The 22474-nt window shown below is 44.1% G+C and overlaps 1 protein-coding gene across 1 annotated transcript; it reads left to right on the top strand.

Annotated features, from left to right (window-relative positions):
• Positions 1-7427: 7427 nt before the first annotated feature.
• LOC104152162 (solute carrier family 2, facilitated glucose transporter member 11) lies at positions 7428-19453 on the top strand. The gene is made up of 12 exons (XM_009687377.2): positions 7428-7468; positions 10052-10150; positions 10729-10889; positions 12409-12533; positions 13263-13392; positions 13570-13718; positions 14851-15038; positions 15820-15930; positions 17074-17175; positions 17307-17382; positions 18401-18528; positions 19180-19453. The coding sequence occupies exons 1-12, from the start codon at positions 7448-7450 to the stop codon at positions 19378-19380; spliced, it is 1491 nt and encodes a 496-aa protein (XP_009685672.1). The 5' UTR covers positions 7428-7447; the 3' UTR covers positions 19381-19453.
• The last annotated feature ends 3021 nt before the right edge of the window (positions 19454-22474 follow it).

Below are 22474 nucleotides of genomic sequence, written 5' to 3'. Positions count from 1 at the left end.
TTCAAGTCCACTGTTGGATGGGCTTTGAAAAAGGTCTCAGTCTGGGGACTCATGGAACTGCCGAAGGGACTAAGTGTCCCATCTGTAATCTCTCCTTCAGACTGTCCCAGGAAGAACTGAGACACGATGGTACCAGGGCAACTCTCCTTTCTATGCAATATTTACCAGTTCCGCATCCACATGCTTAGCTATAGTAATCTGTTGCACTCACAACTTTTGCAATCCACAAACCAATTCAGAAGAAAATGCCCCCGAAAATGAAGAGCTAGTGGCTAGGGTATTGTGCACTTGCCACTGTGGATTCATTTAGCTTTGATTTAAAAAAAAAAATCTATTTCCTGAAAAGGAATGGATACACAGTGGATACACAGTGTTAGACCATTACTGGGCCCTCCTGTTCTCTCTGTTTTTGTTTCTTCTGTTTCTGGGGTGATTTTAAGGAACATGTAAGTATCTGTCTGGGGTTGCAAGTAAGCTTAACCCTACAACAGAAACCCAATAGCTTCCTGTCTCAGTTTCTGCAAACCAAAATAGCAGAGTTAGAAAACAAAGAAAAAAGCCATTAGCTCTCCCCATGAGTTAAACAACACACAAACCTCAAGGAGGCACATGAGCAAAGATAAATGGGCTGTTGCAGAGTTCATCTCTTTTGTTTGTAGTAAATTATTGTGTGTAATTCATGTTTCCTGTCCATAAATGCCAGAGGAACTTGAAGGCTTGGAACCCATTCTAATTTAGTAAAGACATAAACAACCCCTCTCGAGCCCATCTGGAACTTGTTTTTATCATAACTGTTTTGGGCTCGGTAACGAGTTCAAGATCTATCTGCCCTCGCTAATTGTTTCAAGAATAAACAGACGCTTTGTTTAAAGGCAGCGGCTCCCATTTTGCCCATCACAGCACTTCCCTGGGGTTGCGGGGTAAAAGGATCTGTGAGCCAGGTCAACACTGGCCTTCAGGAGCGCTCAGCGCCCTCAGCCAGAGATGCTCACACCCCTCAGTGCTGATGGGGCAAGAAACCAGCCCCTGGACACACACTTGAAGAGTGTCCGCCTGGTGACGTGCGCTCTCTGCTTTTAAGACCATTGGCATTTTGTCTGTAAGTTCGTCTGATGACCTTTTGTAGCATGTCCTACTGTGACAAGTCATTCCTGGCTTGAGGTATGCACCTCCCTCTATCTAGGGTATGTGGCGCTCAAGGGGAGAGAGTTCATTCCTTACCCACCTAAACCCAAGCCTCTTGCATAGGCTAATGCTCCATCCCACCCACGAGAGCAGAGCCCCAATTCTTTTCTTAATTTGAAAACAAAGATTCCCTCCCCCATTGCCCACCCTGAGCCCCACCCCTGTAGGATGTGAGACCATGTGAGCTCTGCACAAGATCTGACCAGTCCTAGTGCTCCCCAGGACCAGCCAACCCTGAGATCACTGCTGGCTCTGATGTACAAGAGGTCCCTGTGTGACTAGGGATGTGCTGGCACCAGAAACACATTTGGAAAGCAGCACGTTGCTCCCCCATAGGTACACCACAACAGCCAGAGGACCCTTACTGTAAAGATTATTTCAGCGCTCTCAGACTCAGTCCTTGGTGCGATGGACTGCATGCACCAAGAGCTCCAGATCCACCACAATGTAGTGGCTAAGTGTTTCTGCTTCAGCTTTGGAAACACGACTCCATGAGCCCTCTGTGCACAGATAAGCTCTGTAATCGTAACTGCCTCAAGCACTTAAAATATTTACTTTTCAGTGTTTAATGGCCACATATGAATTCTTTCTCCTTCATTAAAGGTTTTCCTATCCCAAATCAGCTAGCTGTACAGTTTGGTAGGTGAAGGCAGGAGAAAGTCAATCATACAGATCTGGATGGGGTTTTTTATATTTGTTTGTTTTTTAGAAAAAAACCTAAGAATTACACTTAGAGCTCAGCTCTCAAAGGACTTATGGTTTGTGCAGGCTTTGCTGTAAATTGAAGCTTATGTAGTTTTATATTTCCTATGTCTTGTAGTCCAAACATATAGTTCATACAACTTTATTTCTGGCATATCATGAGAAAGAAGATTTCACCTAAATCTCCTTGACCAGAGTCCAATGACACATTGAAATAAAGCACCTCTTCCAAAGCAGCTTGTGATCATGAGCTGAAGACATCAAGCATGAGAAACTCTGTCTCTTTGCATGGTTACTTTTTCCAGTGCTTAATCAGTCTTGTTAAATTCTTCTGCCATGTGACCTGTCCTCTACACCATAGGTCACCTCCCACAGCTGTCAGTGGGGAATATCCTTCAAGGGCCTTTATTTTGTAACATTCATTTCATAGCCATTGTGGCCAAATCAACAACTGACAAGCAGTGCTTGTTTCTTATAGAAAGACGTCTATGTTCAGCTGCACAATAGCACACATACAACTGAGCATGTTGTCAGCTGCTGAAGACCCATGCAAGGAGTAAGAACTGGTATCGGTATTTTATTTTTTACCAGGAGCAGGACTATTTGTCCTAACCCAGGTGTCTCCCCATAGGCCAGGGGACAGCTGTTATTAAAAAAAAGTATATTTAAAATGAGTTTTAAATAAGAAATCAGGATGGGTTAGACACTCTGACACCCCTGCACATATCTTTCTCTCCTCTGAGGGGAACATTCAGGAATATTTATTGCCATTTGGCGGGGTGTAAACACTCTTTGCTTACACTCAGGAACAGAGATTTTGTTCAGCCAAGCAGTTGTTCTCTCTGGCCTTCAGTTTAAAGTAAGCCCCTGCACCAGTGTATGAAACAAGAGATAAAGGAAAGGGAACAGCTCAGCCGCTGCATGACCTACAGCTCAGGGTGGTCTAAGAAAAGATTTCAATTGTTTTTAGTATTTTAGGCTTTCTAGGTTTTCCCAGAGAACCTCCATTGCTTATCAGGAGGATGAAAATGTAGGGTGCTGATCCAACAGACAGAAGATAGAGCCGTTCCACTGATGTCCAAAAATCCTAGCTGGCGAGTGAAAGCAGCTAAGTTCCCTTGGCAGCAGAAACCCTCACGTCCTCAGAGGACTCAGCTCCCAAGCAACATTTCATGCATCTCTTCTCCATGGTCTGGAAAGCATCCCAATGACTTTGTGTGGTAACAGAAGCTCTGTCAGCATTGGGTCCCTGCCCTGAGAAACCTCTGCAATGGAACCCACTTCCTGAAGTTCTTATACGGTGTCTCGAACTTACATAAACGGGTTTTTTTAATGAACATTACTGAGCTGCTGGAAGTCAGAATAATGGTGTCACAGCAGGGCACTCATTTCCTACCAAGAAAATCCCTTTTAACGGCTAAATTCCATAAACATTGCTTTCACCACAAAAACAGCAGATTTGCTGGTGGTTTCATGAGAAAGCTGCTTGTTTGTAGATGATGTTATTTGTCTCCTCCTGCAGTTTGAGTGAATCCTGCAAGAGGAAGGACAAATAGGCAAAGGTATTTTGTGTTTCACTATGATGGCCCTTACAGGAAAGAGAGAATGCCTCACAGAAATCACCAGCTTGGGAGATAGCCAGGAACCAGTCAGAGAACAGCTCTGAATCTCTCCTGTGATTTACAGCCCAACGTTTGTAAGGAGAGTTCATCCTGTAGACCCAAGCCTCAGAGATGGAAATGGAGCCCCTTTTGTCCTCCTGCAGTGTAACTGCAGTTGGTCTAGGGGATCCTGGGGTGAAAACACTCTTAAAATATAGGAACTTTTCAGCACATGGCAGATAAAAGAGCATATGTTGATAGTCTTTCCTAATGGCAGGATTACTACTTATTCCTGCAGTCAGCTAATTACAGGTACAGAGTGCCACCACATTCTCCAAATAACTACTCTCCCATGCTAATGGCACCTTATTTCACCTTGATGATGACAGGTTTGAGTTCAGTGAAAAAGTATTTGAGGGAAGAGGGTTGTAGGTCCCTGTGGTGGTAGTGCTGGATCTCTGCCCATTTAATGTGAAGGCTTTCAAACCCTGGAGTCAGAGTAACTGCCATGAGGTGCTTACACCCTGGTGATAGGCTCTGTGACTGGAGACTTCCCCTCACTTATACAAACTGGGACTCTGAAATTGTGAGGACCTCTCCTAAGGACTGAACACCAGGAATGCTGATTTTTGCAGCAAGAAGCCAGTTAGAAACACAACCAATGTGAATACCTGTCCACAGCAAAGCATGGCTCACATAGATGCTACATAGGAGAAGAGATCTATCCACCCACTCTTCATCAACGCTGTTACTAGAAAAGACAAAGAACAACACCGAGGAATCCCTAATTCTAGTCAGTCTAGTCTCTGCACACGTAGAGTCTCTGGCCACAACTGATTTACACCCTTTCTGGAAAAAGTGAGGACTGTGAACAGCCTGTGACATAATCCATGGTATCTCACTGCCCACCTGTGAGACTTCACCTATCTTCTGCAGCTGTCATAAGCTCACTTTGCTATTTGCCTTCTCTCACCAGAGACTGCTATAAGCAACTGCTTCACTTCAGTTGCACAGCTTTCAAGATCTCTGTTTTAACCCCCACATTAAAGGATGATGGAAAGAAAGATGACGAGAACCTTCTGCCTCTCCAGCCAGGTCTGAGACAGCTGGAGATGCCTCTGGCAGTTCCTGGAGAGGAATGGGTTTTGGAGAGGCAGGAGGTTGCTCTGCACAGTTCAGGGAAGGTAAAGGTGAAATTAGCAGCAGCCTGAGGAAAGCCCCTTGGGAGGCTCAGCAGAAGCTGCAACACATCTACAGACAGCATCTGCCCCCGTGCCCTGGTGTCCAGTACCTCTAGGATTCCCTTTGAACTGTGACCAATATTGCCTTCATCTTCTGTTAAATAGAAGAATGTGCACATATTTGCCTTGGAAAAACAAGGCAAAGCAATGGTCCAAGCAAGCAGTCCTTGACCAGGTCATTGTAGAAAGATATATTTCTGTGTTTGACCACCAACAGAAATGAGAAAGATGCATCAGATTCATGATGTACAGGCACATGGAACGGACTGAGACCACACTGCCTGGGTGAGCTGCATTCCTTTGCCTCTTACCCAGCTGCAGACGTGCTTCAACATGTTGGCCTCCACCTAAGGCGCTAGAAATGGAATAATCCCCATCTACCCCAAAGGCTTCTGTGACACATCACAGTGACTAAACAACCAGGGACACTCCACCTGCTAGCCACAGGCTGAAACTCCTGTACGCCATCACCCATGGGGAGGAAGACTTGCACTTGGTGGTCCTTGCTGCCAGCAAGCAGCAGTCCCTGCTTATGTGATGCTAGAAGAATGGAGAAAGCTCTTGCCTAATACAGAATATTCGTTTTGCTTCCTGGAAAAGATCTACCCAAAACTAGTTCCATTCAGAATAGACAGTAGGAAGATACTTTTTTAATGTCTTACAGTTCTGGATATATGCCGCCTAAAATATGTTTCAGTGGTTGTTTTAGCTTTTACAACTATGTACACTATTTTCCCAATGAACGAGTGGATGGTGGTTGGATTTGCTTCTCTAAGTTATCTTCTGGGAACTTGCTGGAAGTAGTCCTCCCCACCATACACCACAGGCAGCAAACTGCTGGCACGTTTGAGTCAGAGCCTAATACAGAAACTTTGTACTTCTCCTGCCACTTAGTGGCTGAAGCTGATGCAGCACTCTGTAAACGCCTTCCGCCTTACACAGACGCGCATTTCCAGGTAAGAGTCCTGTGATGCTGAACAGGTTTGTATTTCTGCTCAGGTGTAGTAAACTTGACTAGGGCTAGAGGGACGTTAAAAAAAACAAAACAGTTACACTTATTTTGAACACTTTGAAATCAGTCAAGCCGCTCATAAATTGCACTCTGCAGGATGAAAGGACGTTAAAACACTATCGTTACACCGAAAGGCCAGATATTATGTGAAACAGCAGCTCTGCTATTACTGCCAGTAATGATACTCCTCTATCCCCACTGGGCCCCATCTCTGGGATTCAGGAGTATGCACCATTTCCCACTGCCAGAGATGTCTTTTACAGAAAGAAGCAACCTCCCACTGCTGCCTTGCCATCTTCTGCAGCTCACGTGCAAAAGGCAGCCATTTCTGGAGCGATAAGCAGCTGCCACGTTGGCCAAACACGCTGCACAAGGCCTACCAGCTACTCTGTCCTGATTCAATGATGCTGGTTTAAAAGAAAAGAGTGTAAAACTCACACCCTAGTGAACGATAAGCCAAAAGACATAGATGAAAGGTCGCTGAAGAAGCCACTATTGCAGTGGAATGAAACCTTTTTTACTCATTAGAATTTAACTGGAGCCTCTCAGGCAGGTTTCTACTGCATAAAGCCATTTAATTTTTAATCAGGATTTTGAAACAGAGCTGAGTTTCAAGGAAATTGGCTGTCAATTGCCACAATGTGACATAAATCCATTACATGAAGGCTCTTCTACCATGCCTATATGAACAAATACGATGGAGCTCAGTTGATTCCTTGATCAGTATCTCCCAGAGTACAAAGATATTTATAGTCCTCGGTAGCATCGGCCCCAGCTGCCCTCAGAAAGGAGCTCCTTCTGAGGCTGTAGAGAGAACAACACTTAAAACCAGACACAGTGTAGGATAATGCTGGGCATGAGGTTGTTTTAATCAGATATTCACTCTTCTCCCAGCAGCCCACCATCCCATACGCACCTCTGCGCTAGGTTTACTTGCAACTCTACATATTAAACATTGATGCAATTTAGAAACAAAAAAAGTCACACTGCATAGGTAAAAACAAAGCCCTCTGCTTCCTGTGACATTAAGGCTGGAGATGATCATTCAAGGACAAAACAGAGGCCTGTAAACATTGCTGGTTGCTCTGTGCCAGCCTATGGAGAGGGAACAGGATTGCAGTCTTTTGTGTATGAACATACAGTACCTTGTCAGCAACAGTTGAATTGCCTGTATGTTACCAAGACATAGACAAGAAAACAGTGAAGAGGCTTGCCATAACGGGCTTTTGGGGGCTCATTCCTGTCACTGACAGGACAGAGGGAAATAATCTGTTTTGTCTTTTAGATCCTAGGTTGAGTCCATGACAAATAGAATCAGAAAAAGCTTTGGTTTCCTTCTGCTTCAATCACATTCAATTAGACAAACACTACAGGGGAACTGTGCCAGGTGCTTCCAGAGGGAATTTATTGCTGTAAACTACACTGACCTTCAGGAGGATTTAGGCAGCTCTGGATATCGCAGAATCATTTCCCTAAACTGTCATGTACTTGCAACAAAATTAAATGAACTGCCTCTTGCTAATGATCATGCAGCCCTGTTTGGAGAATGTAAATCAGCTGGCAGGACACCTGCCAAGTCAAGTGTCTTATCGTAATGTAATGGATGACTAAATACACATTCCAGTGCTGGAGATTTAAATAATCCTTTAGGGCACAGCTGAAAGTACCAGAGACTTTGGCAAACAGAAGCAAACCTACCGAAGAAGATGAACAAGCTACAGAGATTGGTAAAAAAAATCTATTTTACTATTATTGTTGATGGATCAAATTCTTATTTTAATTTTAGCAGGTTGCGTGAGTACTAGCAGGTACTTACAGAATTAAGTTCAAATTCTCAGAGTCCCTGGGATAAAGCTGACAGACTAATGGCTCTCCTGGCAGCTCAGTGCCACCACAGTGGCTGGGACAACAGTGCAGAAGCTGAGCACTAAGGAAGTTTTGGGAAGGTAACACTGTAAATACAGCACGGCTCTAAGCACAGAACTGTTCGATGGCTCTTGAAGGGAGAAGCAAAGCACCTTCCCTGAGCCCAGAACCACGAAGGAGCTCTGTGATACGGGAGCTGATAGGTGACATACTCCATAATGAAAGCAGGGAAATTAGCCGGAGTGATGTTACATTTGTAGCCACTGCAATGAGAAAGGAGGCCAAATGCCAAATGTAGGGAGAGGAAATCTCTCTACACCTCTCAGCTGCACACCTGGTGCAAGTGGGAAGAGCAGAGGTCTCAGGTGCACAAGCCTTAGCTCAGTTCTCAGTAATGAGACAGTGAAGTGATGCAGCCAAGGGAAGTGTGAGTGAAATGCAACTGCTTCTAATGGGGACAGGAAAGGGCTCGCCCGCTTGCAGGGTTGGAGCAGCCCAGCTTCATCTCTGTCCTGAGAGAATATCCTGTCTCAGGCTGTCACAGAAGTTATTTACAAGAAAAGGCTTTGAGGAAAGAAAATACCTGAGATTATTTGAATCTCTGATTTTAAAACTATTGGGAGACTAGCCTCGATAGATGGCTCTGTAAGAAAAAAACGCATAGAGCACAGAGGACTCCCTGGCTTTGGGTTGTCTGTCTTCTTCCCAGAGTCAATAGTGTCACATACATGTAGTGAGACAAAATTCAGCCTGAGGTGCTCCGCGCTGGTGATCAGTAGCTCTTTGAGCCCCATTGCCCTGCAGAGCTGCCCCCATGGGAGGGTTTTGCAAGCAGGAGACTGTTAAGGGCTATCCTGGGCCTGGACCACCCTGTGCAGGAGGTGTCAGGCTGAGAGCCTGGCCACAGGCAGCCTCAGGGTCCCCAGCAAACTCAGGATGGGCTTGAGACATGGGCCAGCACTCCCAGCCCAGGGACAGCAGGAGGGCAGAGCTTGCCAGTCACAGCATCTCACATGCAGAAGGGGAAAGTAAAGGCACAGGCACAAAACAGGCGTGAGCTGATGAGGACTGCAGGTGACATGGAGACCAGCCAGCAGCATGGTGTGGTTGCATCAAGGAAGAGGCGTTCACCAACAGTGGGATGCAAACGGAGGACATGATGGTGGTGCTGACCCTCAGCTGCACTCCTCTGGTGAAGCAGCAGGTCAGTTTGGAGGTGATCAGACGCTGCAAAGTGTCCAGGCAATCGTGGCAAGAATGACCTGAGATTTACAAACCTGACAGAGGAGGAAAGGTCAACGAAACTGTGTTTCTGCAGTTTCCACACAGAGTCCCTGACTCTCCACAGTTAGCCCCAGTGTTGTTCTGCTGTGAGACACACATTCGTGCTATACACAATCAGGGCATCGTAGTGCAAGGGGAAAAAAGATGCATGCTTTGTGTTTGCAGACCTCACACAGCTCTCATACAGTGTCAGCCAGGATGGCTCATCCTACGTCCCTCAAAAACCTGGCAAGAGACCTCACTTTTGTAGCAACACCTGCTCCCAGATGCTGCGTGAAGCAATCCCATTCCCTTGTGTATGCTTCTAAAGGCAGAATACCAATGTTTAAATGGCAATATAAGCAGTCGGCATGACAGATGAAGAAATAACGTCAGGGAGACACAGAACACAACATAGGACCCACTGGCTGCCACATATTTCACCCATATCATAATATTAAAAATATAGACAATATTCTGGCTGAGTAAGAAAATATAGACTGATAAGCACAAGAACTTGTAGGAACAATTGTGTACCGAGAAAGTTCAACAGGGAGACATTGTTTGCTCTGTACAAAATGTGAAGCAGCATAAGAAAGGGTCTTTGTTTTAAACTAAAAGGAAAGGAAAAATAAGTATAATTTCAAGGAAAAGATAGAAGAAATAGCATGCTGATGAATCAGAAGCACACAGGATATATATAGCCATGAGAAAATCCCCAATGCTACAGGAAATCTGTCCAATAGAGCTTAGACAGAAATGGGACATAAGACATAAACTTTTGGCAATGTTCCTTGAATAACTCGTCACGTGAATCCAGATTTTTGAAATGAACTGAATTAATGGAAGCAATAACACAAGTCTGTACCAGTATTTATTGTTGTTGCACACTTTTAAAGCACACAGATATTAAATGAAAGACACTTGCAGACCTCTGTCCAAAAGCTGTCCCAAATGCTATGTGAATGGCAATGAATTATAAATATTATTTTGCAGTAGTGAGCCATGTAGTTTAAAAATTTGTATTTTTTTCCATCTTTGGCACCTCCTATTTTATGAAGATGTTTCTAGCCTCTTCTGATCTTCACTTTACACTATTCAAAGTGTGAATGGGCCAAATTCCTGCTGAGCTACTTTATTCTGTGCAAGAAAGCCATCCATTTTCTGTCCATCTTCTTCAGCTTCAGAATAAGATCCTGATCTTGACAATATGCGCTGCTGGGATTGGAGGCACCTTCCAGTATGGTTACAATATCTCCATCATCAATGCTCCAACTTCAGTAAGTACTGCTAGTCCAAGAGCTTCCCTCTGAGACAGAAGCCAAGCTTCCTGCCAGCAGGCCCTTAATGCCTTCAGTTGGGCCCTGAAAAATGGCCTGTCACCAAGAATGTGCAGTTTGCTAAAACTAAGGATGGAAACAAATGGATATGTGGTTCCCTCTGGATAATTCACAGCTGATGACCTGATCAGCCACCCTTAAGGAGCACTGAGTGTCACAAGATGTCATTCAAAAGCCTTATTTCAATTACTCTAGGAAATCTAATCCTGAAATTTTCCAACCTGCATCCTCTGAAATGGAGTTTTGCCCCTAAATTCAAAGTTGGAGCCATGAAATACATTTTTAAAATATTCAAGATAGTTAATTACTATATAAACCAATTTCAGCTGTTCAACAGCTGCAGTTTTACACCTTTAGCACCCTGATAAAAACACATTTGAGAAGTGGAGGCCATTTTCAACCAAAGGTTTGGAGGCACGGACCCAGAATAAATGTATCTATTAAGAAAAAAGCCTTTACAATTATCAGGGTCCTTAATCTCTGTGTTGCTGTTAAGCAGCACTGCTCTTCCCTTGCAGTACATTCAGAGGTTTATGAATGAAACCTGGCTGGAGCGCACAGGTGTTCCCCTTGAGAGCAACACGATACTGCTTCTGTGGTCTTTCACTGTCTCCACATACCCTCTGGGAGGACTCACTGGGGCTATTGTGGCTGGTCCCATGGCAATCATGTTGGGAAGGTAAGATGGCATTGAATTCTGCTTTAAGCTTTGCCTCTTCCATTAATCCAAGCGGAATTAAGAGCCAAAGAGCAAAATACCCACTGTAGTTGAAAAATATGAAAAGACTTTTTCCATCACATTTGAGATATTTCATATCTCAAAACCCAACGTGGAACAGCTCTTGCCCTCTCGTTATCTTCTGATAATATTCTGACCCAGCTGAAGTGTTAAAACAAGGACTTCAGCTCAACTCTATCACAGTAGGCACCTACAGAGTCACCATCATTTTTGTGCCCAGTTTTCTGTCATCCATTCAAACAGGAAATCATGACAGAACTGACCAAAGCTCTTTTTCAGAATGAACTGGGGGAATTTGTGGGAATGATACCCTGAAAAAGCAGAGTGTGTTTGCAAAGAGAGCAGCTGTTGCAGCACAGCTCCTTTTGTTTCACAGGCTGTGTCTCCCTTTTAGATATTTCAAGAGGTATTGGTTAAATCTTCAGAGCTGCTTTTCTTCCCTGTGCTTGAGTCTCTGCACAATATCTGTCTCTCCCCACGTATGTTTCATATATAGCTCTAACCCCAATTCTCTTCAGAAAAAAACACTGTTACTAAGCTAAACCAATAGGAAGTTACGTTTTACCTGCCTCTTTCTTGACCCCAAGAATTTTCCTCTACGTGCCATCACTTTGGTATGCTCCCTTTATATGATGAAGAAGGCACCTGTATAGTTTGGGGCAAGAGGAGCTGTCTCCTATGGCTCACTTGTTTCATGGTTGTGAAGGATACTTGGGAAGGATACGGCTTTTGTATCCAATGAAGAGTTTAGAGATTTCAGGATGTTTCCTTGTACTACTCTGGAATAAAATCATTTCCCTTCATGGATGACAGAAAGAAAGAGTGGCTTCTGGAGAGTATGCAGGGCATTCAGATGGGACCAGAGAGAATTAGTGGCTGTTCTGGGGCAATAAAGTTTTTTTTTTTTTTTAGGGGGGAGGGTTGGTTTTGGACAGAACTTCCACCTGGGATACATGAAAACTTTTTGACAGAAGCTTCATAATGTTCATCCTAGTACATGAAACGTACCTGTTTCAACAAATTGGCGTTTTTGGACAAAAACACATACAACTTACTGAAAGAATACCCCTCCCCATTCAAAAGGAAAACTGCATGAGTGCAAGAGCAATGAATCTGGGTGAGGACCCTGCGGTGCCTTCAGTGCATAGAAAGCTGACCCTGCAGGGACACCCTGTGGTCAGGCTGGTAGTCAGATATGGTCCTAACTGCGTGAGCCACGCAGATTATCTGTCAGTGCTGATGCCTGTTATTGTAACAAGACACCGAATCTGTTGATCTGCCATCCACACACAGTCCTCTCAAGTAGGGTTTGGGGTAACCAGCACTTTCTGCTGTAGAGCTGAGCAGCCCACCTTGAGCTTTTAGGCATGGAAAGCTGGATCTGCCATGTGAAATATTTTATTCGATATCTAAACCTTGATCTTATCTGAGCTCACAGCTGTGTCTCTTCTCTCTGAAGGAAGATGTCCCTGCTGTTGAACAATGTATTTGTGATCATAGCCGCAATCCTGTCAGGATTCAGTCGAATGGCAAAATCCTTTGAAATGATTATGCTCAGCAGATTCTTTACTGGCCTGAATGCAGGTATGGAAACGTGAGAAACAAAACAGGACAAATGTGAGAGAAATATCAGCAAGAAATAGAAGAGATTTAAGTAGGAATCATCCAAGCCATTAAAACATTTTGTCCTTTAGTCAGACCACAGGTACATGAAGGAGGAAGTTGCATATACAGATTTCACCTTTTGCTTCTAAGGATTTTTTTTACGCGTACACAAGCAATTGTGTTTGTGTAATACACGTATGAATTCCGGTTTGTAGGGTGCATGCTAGGAGGGGAGCCCTAGGAGAAACTGAGCTGACAGCTGATCCCTAACTGCTTATAAGAATGTTATCAGCCACTCACCAGCGTGAGTACCAACATTAAACTTTTCATAGAAGTTCATCCTAGGGTATAATGATTGACATAAATGACTTAAAATATGATCTTCCCCCCAAAATGGGGGGCTAGAGTGAAGCACCATTTACAGCCTTGCGTTGAAGTGCTGAAAAGACTATCGTACTCAGGCTCAGCTAGGTTATAGTTTTGTTATCCATTACTACTCATGAGTATGGAAACGTGCGTTTAGCAGCTTATGCAATGACTAGGAGGAAAATGAAACGTTTGGGTAAATCATAAGACTGACACATCAGTCATCGTGTGGTCTGCAACAGACAAAAGAGCCCAGCTGGTGACCTTGAGAGGTGATTGGCTGCACTTGTCCCCATCTTCTCTGTCTCCAAGCTGAGGTCAGTGTTTTTCTGCCTTGCCCAGGTGTAAGCATGAACATTCAGCCCATGTATCTGGCAGAAAGTGCCCCAAAGAAGCTCAGAGGAGCTGTGGCCTTGACCTCTGCATCGTTTACAGCCCTGGGGTTGGTGCTGGGACAGGTTATTGGACTCAGGTAATGTACAGCTACAAGCCCAGTTTATACTCATTAAATCTCTTTCTTCTCCTTTTTATTCTTTTTTTTTGCTTTACCACCCCTCTCTTTTCCAGTGCCCACATGCAGCAGAGGATGCTGGGCTCTTGCCATGTTGTAAAATGTACTGTGCAAGTTATGGGTTTTTTTTTTCTCCAGGGAGCTACTAGGAGAGGAAAATAGCTGGCCGCTCCTTTTAGCTAGCAATGTGGTGCCTGCCCTGATCCAGCTCATGGCTCTGCCTTGGTTCCCTGAAAGTCCCAGATACCTCTTGATTGACCGAGGAGACAAGGAATCCTGCATCTCTGGTGAGTCCAGGGTGACTCTCAGCCTCTCCCTGAAAGCAGGAGATCCACTGGTTGCGTAGATAAACAGCAAAAAGGTGGATTGCATAGTCTTAATATACAGTCCAGTTTGTTCAGCCCACAGCAATTTGAAACATAGGCTTCTTTTCAGCACAGATACTCTGATAACTCTACCGGCCTCCTTAGATGAAAATAAAAGCTTTAAGTCGATACCATGCCTATGTCACTGGTCCCATGATATGGCTGAATATTTGGATGATGTTTTTCTAAACCAGAGGACCATATCTGATCCGCACAAAATATGTAATGCAGGCTATGTCTGTAATTGTTTCTACTACTGCACCCTTAAACACTGCCCAGGTGGTGGCTGGGTATGTATTTGTATGAACAACTACAGTAATTCCGAATGCTGATGAATGTACACTTTTTTTCACCTTGCTTTTGTGCAGGCTTGGGCTCATATGTTTTGAGAATGGTGCCACAGCTTTCATATGTGAGAAGGGTCACAGCAAATCCCAAACATGATCGCTTCCTCCTTCCAAACTAAACAACGTGTTATGATCTTAAGTATTTTGATGTATTAAGAAAAGTGAAAGGTATCTTCTTACAAAAGACTTTTTCCTACAAAGGTAGAGTCAAAAGGTGGAACTTGTGTTCACAATGGGGCATACGTCTTGTAACTATGAAGTGAAATAAATGCTGGCTGAAAAGCTCATGACCAAATCTGAAGCCAATTCATATTAAGGGATTTGCTTAGATTTGTAGCATACAAATTCCCATATACAGAGAGGCTGGAATTAGTTGCTAGGAAACGTGACCTATGTACCGAGAACATTTAATTCCCTTAATTTCCCAGGAAAGTCACTTGAGAAGCAAGTCAGAAGCATGGCTGCTGAAATGGCTCTGGTTGGAAATATTCCCTTGTCAAACAAGTGAGGGATTTGCAGTCCCTTTTCCCCCAAATTCTTCAAGTGGCTGCAGCACAACTTGCCATCTCTGTTTATGAACCCAGAGGCTGCTCCACAGCTTTCTGTAGCCATCACTTGCTGCTCAATCCCTCACCCTGCAGAGGGAGGCAAACGGAAGATAAAGCGCTTTGAGTTCAGGGGAAAAGAGGTTCCTTTTGTCCTTGCAGCGCTGCAGAAGCTCAGAGGCCACTGTGACCTGAGTGCAGAGCTGGAAGAGATGCTAGCCGAACAGGCTGCCACTGAAGGTCAGAGAGCAAAGAAGCCCTGGGAGCTGTTCCAGAATCCAGCTGTGCGGTGGCAGCTGATGAGTATCATTGTGCTGAGCAGTGCCATGCAGCTCTGTGGGAACGATTCGGTAAGCAGCGTGGCAGCCACAGCAACCAGCAGCACTGCTGTATCATGAGACAGGGGTGCAAACTCCTGGGTTTAAATTCCTTCTGCAGCAGAAAGCAAGCTTGCCTACACTGCCTGCAGACATCTTGCTGAAGAAGACATGAACAGAGTAATGAAGGAGTCACTTTTCCCAGTGGGAAAAGTTAAATTGGAATATGTAAAATGATAGTATAACGAGAGCTGAGTACAAATACCAGATCTGTGCTACACTGCCTCTTTAGTACACAGGATAAATCCCTTTCACATCCAGCTCTGGATGAGGTGAGGAAAGTTAGATGGAAAAGCCAATAAATCATGGAAAAGAAGATAAAATCTATGTACGTTAACAGTCTTCTGAGAGATCAGGAAACAACAGCCTTTCATTCCTGATGGGAGCCTCCTATTCCTACGGGTGCTTCCTCTTGCATCTAGTATACAGGGCATCATGGAAAAGGCCTTTTTTTTTTCTAGGGAGCAGTCTGTATGTAGTACACTTCTAACTGTCCTGCAATATAAAAGTCATGTGGGTGTTTGCTTTGCAGACCACCTGCTTTGAGAGGCTTTTTCATCAACATCTGAGAGCAATTTTCAGATGTTTGGTTCCCAAAGTGCATCAGTGCATTACGGCAACATTCAGAGGGACGCTGTAAAAACTGCCCTTATGACAGGACATTGGTCATTCTCTGCATGGTGCTTCGGGAAAAGCAATGGGTTGTGTTTTCAGGTATCTTCCCTTACAGTTCTCTCCTCTCTTTTCTCCCCAGATGTATTTTTATGCAGCTTCTGTGTTCCAAGAGGCTGGAATTCCACAGGAAAAAATCCCCTATGTTGTAATCGGCACAGGGAGTTGCGAACTGATCACCTCTGTTACATGTGTGAGACTCTTAATGCACTCCACTGACCTGCAGCTCTGTTGACAGTCAGGAGGCTGTTAATAACAAATTTCAGATTTACATTGCTCTTCATCCCAAAGAAGCCCTTTATACCCAGCAGTCAGGCAGTTTCTCAGCATTCCTGTCCAGACAGGTTAATGTGGAAGTCTTTTGCAAGGCACCGTATCTCCATAACTGTCTGAAAACTGCTGTTTGAAAGGGTTCAAATGCTTTAGCTTTTTGTCTGTGTATATGCCATTTTCCTGCATCCTCCACCTTAAAGGCTGAAACTCTACAATTAGAATTCAAAAATGAACATTTCCAAAAATAACCAGAGTGATTATTTATCATAACAACTGTGGGCACAACTCAGAGGCTAGTGAAGAGAACAGTAGCAGATGGACTCGGTTAAAAAGTGCTTCCGACTGCTCCACTCAGGCTTGCCAGGTGAGGTCTGTCCAGTTGCCTTCACCATGGCAGAGGCTGACTTTCATCTCACAAGCTGTTCCTGGCAGTCTGTGGCCCTGCAATCTTTCCTAAGCACATCTGAGGGATGCTAAAGCCTCCAGATCCTGTCACTTTATGATAACAAGTTATGGCAATGACCAAGTTGCTCAGCGGTCCAATGGGTACACATGATCCAGCCATATTGTATTTTTAGTTTTAGTTGATTTCCTTTTCTCTAAAATAGACATCAGGAAAGAGAAGCAAACTTAACACAGATCTGGAGAAACAAACCTTTCAGCTCCTTAGCTTGCCACTTCGCAGCACCAAATTTCCTTAGATTTTTAGTCCTGATTAAAAAAAAACATACACATACAAAATAGCTGCTACGTGAATCTCCCTGCCACCCAAGGACACAGCTCAAGAAGCAGAGGAACTGTCTCCTTCTGCTTCATGCCACTATAGGCAGTGTCAGTTTAGCCTTAGCTAGGACACCCTCGTCTCCCCTGAACACCCAGCTTGCCTCGCTCCTTGCCTGACATTCCTGCTGAATGGTCTATCTCTTTTTGCTAAGAAGTGCATCCCTGAAGTAGCTGTAGAGCAAACTAGGCACTGAGATCTGAAATGGGACAGAAGGAGTAGGTGGGAAGCATAATCAGATATGAAATATTTTGTCTTGCTTTGCTGTGTTACTTTGTGCAGAACATGATCATAGACCGTGCTGGTAGGAGGCCGCTGCTCATGGGGGGGTACAGCTTCATGGCAGGATGGGCCATCGTCTTCATGGTTGCTCTAAGCCAGCAGGTAACAAACTTCATTTAATTACTGACGGGAAAAGAAGTCTGGGCTTTGCCTCTTTTATGACTGGGGTGTTGAGTGATGGCAAATAAATGCAAGTGCCCTAACTGATCTTCCCTTGTTCTCTGTGGCTGTAGACTCAGGTTAGCTGGATGCCTTATCTCAGCATGGTCTGCATTTTTGCCTATATCCTGAGCTTTGGAATTGGACCAGGTCAGTTCCCTACACGTTTTCACTGAGTTTTGGGGGTATTGCTGGGGTTTGGAGATGCCTGCAGGCCGCTTATGGAAACTGGTAAGCTCTGCTCAGCCATAGCAACCCAAAGGAATGAGGAAATTTCTGCCAATGATTTTCAGCGTTTCCCAGAGACTTTAATGCCCCTGGTAAGTCAAGAGTTGTACAGGGACAGTCTGTGCTGTTCTGTCATTTCTCCTTACAGAGAATCCCATCTTGGGATGGCATTTTGCAGGTGATGTTTGAAAGGAATCCTGAAACTAAATCATCAGTCCTGGATGTGATGCTTATCTTAAAGGGACAGCAAGTTTTTGATTTCATACTCAGTTTGCTAGGGCTGTATGCCAGTACTTCTACTGCTTCATTTTAGTCCTTAAGGTTGATGGCTCTGTCATTAGATTATTTTTTTGCATGTACCTAGGAAGTACAATTTCCATGTCTATTTGTTAGCCTATTAACATGCATTTTCTTGGCAGAATCCATCAGTGTCTGTGTTTGTGTGTGAGTACACAGGTTGTGTGTGTGCGTGCACGTTTGCTTGGCATGTGAGTAGACGTGAGGCCCTGTTCATTTACATCAGTCTGAAGTAAGAGCAGGTAAGAGAAGACTCAAGCTGCAAGTGTCAGATACTACATGGGTTGGAAGTAATTCCTAGACTCGGTCTCTACAATGTTTTAGTGTTGAACTAATTGTAAGCCATTCTCCCAGTCTGATCCTGATGAGAATAACGTGGATTACAAAACCTTTCCCAGAAGTTCATTCTAATAGGAGAGAGTTTGTATAATTAGCCACCTCTTAATATTAACTTGAAACTTCCCCACTGCAGCTGATCTCTATTACCACTTGTTTTGGCCTTGTTGACTAGTGTGACTAACTTACTGAAAACTGGTCCCTGTTCTCAGATGCCTCATGTTGGTTTTGCTTGTTAGTACCTGTTCTCTTGTTTTTCACATGGTATCAACAATATTATAAATTTCCTTGCCATTTCTTTTTCCAGCTGGTGTAACAGGAGTTCTGCCCACGGAAGTTTTTGATCAAATGTCCCGGCCAGCTGCTTACATGATTTGTGGCTCTCTGCTCTGGTTCAATCTGTTCCTGGTTGGAACAGCCTTTCCATTCATTGTGGTAGGTTCTCAAAGCAATGCAGTCACCTGCAGTTCTTTAGCATTTTCTATGAGAGAGACTGTGACACTGCCTAAGAAAAGAGACAGGGCCTAGAAACACCATAAGCTGCAGACACACAGCAAGAGAGCACTGCCATGAAAATGACCTTTATGAGGAAAGTGGGCAGGAACTCCTCTAAACCAAACTTCCCATGTGTTCCCTACAGTGATTTCTGATGTGAGGCTAGAATCAGATTAATCTGCGGCTCTTATGGTCAATATTCCTGCTCTGTCCTCAGCTGAGAATGGCCGGGACTAGAGTTGTGACATAATTCCCCTTGGCCAGACTCGGCACTATTCCCTAAGGTGTTTCCTATATTGAAAGGAAGCAGAACTCCGCAATGTGCTTCTGTCTTACCTCCTACAGTGAGTCCCCCTTCTGTACAATTACGTAGAGAGAAACACAGAAAAAGACATTTTGAGATACTTTTCTTGCTCTGTCAAAAGATAAGTTATGTTGGGGAACTGCTGCATCCAGGCATGTGAGGCCCTCATCAGTGAACACAGAAATACTCCCTGGGTGAATTTAGTCCATGCAGGAAAGGGGTTTAGTGGCCTGTCTGTCATATTATAGAATGTCTACAACACTGTCTTGTTTTACTTCCTCCCTCAGAAAAGTCTAGCACATTTCTGCTATGTCCCATTCTTTGTGGTCTGCATCTTCACTGCTCTCTATGTTGGGTTCTTCCTTCCTGAGACAAAGGGAAAGTCCTTCCTGGAAATCTCGGAGGAGTTCAAGAAACGGAACTTCAAAACCCAAACCCATGCATTTTTTTATAAAGGCCCCGAGGAAATCAAATCCACCATGTTGTAGCAGGATGCAGAAAGGAAGAAATGAGGATGGTATCTGGAGGAACTTTAGCAGTGGTTATGCTCTCTCATAGGGGCATAAAGAGAGGAGTACGGTCACTGAGAATATATTACTTCTTATATATATTACTATATAGACAGTAATATGTAGTAATATATGTAACATATTCTGTGTGTGTGTGTGTGTGTGTGTGTGTGTGTGTGTAATATATATTACTATATGGTAATATATAGAATATATTACTCTGGTTTCACATTACATGTTTATTTTATTTGTTAAACTCCTCCTAAGCCACCCCGTGTTCTTCCTTCCTGTCTGAAATGCTAACACTGACTTGTCTGTCCTTTGCCAGCTTCTGGGGACAATTTCAGTGACTTGCTTCCTGACAAACTGTTTGGAAATTTATTTTAAAAAACAGGGCCTTGTGTCAGTGCTCCTGTTGTTTCTGTTAACAAGTGATTTCAAATAAACTTCTACTTGTTGAGCAATATTGAGCAGTTAATTATTTTCAGCTATAAAGACATGTGACAGAAGGATTAGGAAGAAAAGCTTCTAGTACTTGCTAAGTGGCTTATTATACAACTGACTTTTGGGCATTGTTTTGGGGACTATTTACTCTGGGCTGGTTTTCTTCATGGCTTTTTTGTTGTCATGCAGTCCTATGTTGTAAAGCACTTGTAATCCTCTAGTCCTGCTTGTCTTGCTCTTACGGACACTGAAGATGCATCTCAAAGGGACCAACACCCATTGTACACCTGTAAGGCTGAGTACGTGGAGGAGGGCTATCAAAAGCCAGTCTTGGCTTCTGATCCTCCATCTCCTGCACCCTGTGCAAGCTGAGGCTGGAATGGGCAGCTTCATCCTACATCACTGATAGAAGGACCTTCAGGGGTTATCTGGAGCTGGAGCTGCTTTCCATCCATGAAATTTCCAGCTGCCCCCTGCTCCCTTCTCCCCTCACCTCCCCACATCCTGGGACACATGAGAGCCAGCAGCGGCAGACCAGTGTTCATCAGTGTTAATTTACAAATTGTCCCAGTTTGGGGCCATTTTCCAGTGACAATCTTTGGCTCTAGATAAGCTGCACAAAGTGGACTTGGTGGACCAGAGGACTGCTCTCGGAGGCTATGAGGCTAGCACTGAAATATCCCAAAGTCAGCCTATTTGGCCCATATAACTGAAGCACTGCTTGAGTCTCCCACTGTGACAGGTTTCTTAAAGCAATCTTTACTTTGTAGGCTGCAGTAATACTGCCTTCTCGTCTTCTTTCTGTTATCTCTAGTGTATTCATCAAGCTGCTGCACATTGATCCATGCCTCAAAAAGCTAAGGAAAACGTTTATACTATACCTCAGGGACATACAAATATATCTGCCAGTCGGGCAGCAGATGAGTGTGAACCTTGCACTGAGAGGCATACCAACAACCCTCTTTCCCCTAGGCTGTTTCAGTTAATTACTTAGCGCTTTTGCTGCCAATGTTTACCCTTTCATTGCTCAGAGCTGTTTGAGGAGAGTGGGGGCTCACAGGGACAGCACACTGCTCCAATTTCAAAAGAACATTTTTCTGAATGCTGCACGGTTGTCAGTGTGGCTCCTCATCCCTGCAGTTATCCCTGTTGTCCAGCTTTGAATCATTAACTTACGAGTGCCAAGGTACTAAATGCATTGGAATTCCAGGTCTGCAGTCTAGGACACGCACAGGTTCCTTCATTATCTGCCAGCACTGTCTCCTATCTGTAACAGTGGAGTAGGGAACAAAGAGGCAAAAGCATTTGCTGTGGATATCTCTTCTTAAAGTGCTTTAAAAGGCCTTTCACAGTAGTCCCTGTGCAGATTTAGATCTCCACAGTAGAACGCTCCTCTCCGCAACACATTCCCAGTTGTCTCCACAGAGCATATTGCAAAAGATGCAGACGCAACACTGATCCTTTTTAGCCACTCTGGTACAGAACAGGGCAAAGCTCCTCATTTAATATTGCCTTTCACAGACATTGGGCTGATCTGTGATGTTTCCTCCAGTTTCTTCTCACAACCATAACCAAGCCTTCTCTTTTCTTTTGGTTTTGTTGGTACAAAAGTCACAGCACTGCTGAAGGGCGTAGCAAAGAAGAACATGGTACGTTGGTAAAATAAGTAGCTAAAGTTTCTTTCTGTGTATTTTTTTAACTAGATTTTTTTTTAACTACAAATTTTGAAGAGAATGAATGTAAACGTAACACTTTCAGACTGTATTACTGTCATGCTGGGCATGAGTTGGAGAGTCAGTTCTATTTCTCAGAAGAGGAGAAATAGCCTACTCCACTGCACAAGAACTATCTTTCACTACCTAAAGTATACAACATAGCAAAAAGAAATCTGAACTTCTGTAAATTTGTGGTTGATGCTATTTTAGAAGCTGTTCACATGTATACATGGGCCACTGCAGGTATCTTTGCTCTTAGATGGCTTTGAGATTTTGAGACAACACAATCAAGAGCAAGGCTCCGTGGAGCTGGGAACTGTAGAAATACTTTTCAGTTTACAGTCTGGAGAGAGGGGTGAGGAGCAGATGGAGAGAGTAAAACACATGGGCAAAGCAAAAAGTGCCGGCATGATCATGATGGTACCAAAGTATTCTGTAGTTCCTTTAGTGAGGATCAGAGAAAGGATGGGAGACAGAACTGAATCGATGAAGACAAGGCAGTAGAGAAGATTCAGGATAGCAAGCAGGGTTGAAGAGACTGCCTGGGTGGAGGGAGAGGGCTGGCACAAACTGCCAGGCAGCACGGAGAAAAGTCAACTGAAACGGGGAGAAGTCCTCTGACACCCATAGGTCCTCATCTTAGCCACCTCTGTGGCTGCTCCTGAGAGTCAGGGTTTTTCGTACTTTTCCCCAGGGTCCCCAAGGTCTCCCCAGGATGGAGACCTGCTGCACCTGGCAATATGAAACATGCCTGTTCAGAAATCATACACACGTTCAATTTACTTTCTGAGTATCAGACCCTGTCCTGCAAGTGCACATGTATCAGAAAACACTAATTCCAACTTCCAACATTTCTTCTGACTATGACCTGAAATTGGGTGTCTTTGGACTGATTAAGCAGAGACAAACAGTGG

Source organism: Struthio camelus, chromosome 17 (assembly GCF_040807025.1).
Source record: "Struthio camelus isolate bStrCam1 chromosome 17, bStrCam1.hap1, whole genome shotgun sequence".
Classification (NCBI taxonomy): Eukaryota; Metazoa; Chordata; class Aves; order Struthioniformes; family Struthionidae; genus Struthio; species Struthio camelus.
The sequence above is the reverse complement of the archived record's forward strand: the minus strand, read 5'-3'. Positions and strand labels throughout refer to the sequence as shown.

Excerpts from the sequence above, each read along its gene's own strand:
- LOC104152162 (XM_009687377.2), top strand. The coding sequence starts at position 7,448 with ATGAACAAGCTACAGAGATTG. Across the intron at positions 7,469-10,051 it reads TGAACAAGCTACAGAGATTG|CTTCAGAATAAGATCCTGAT; the intron begins GTAAAAAAAATC and ends CATCTTCTTCAG. Across the intron at positions 15,039-15,819 it reads AGCTCTGTGGGAACGATTCG|ATGTATTTTTATGCAGCTTC; the intron begins GTAAGCAGCGTG and ends TTTTCTCCCCAG.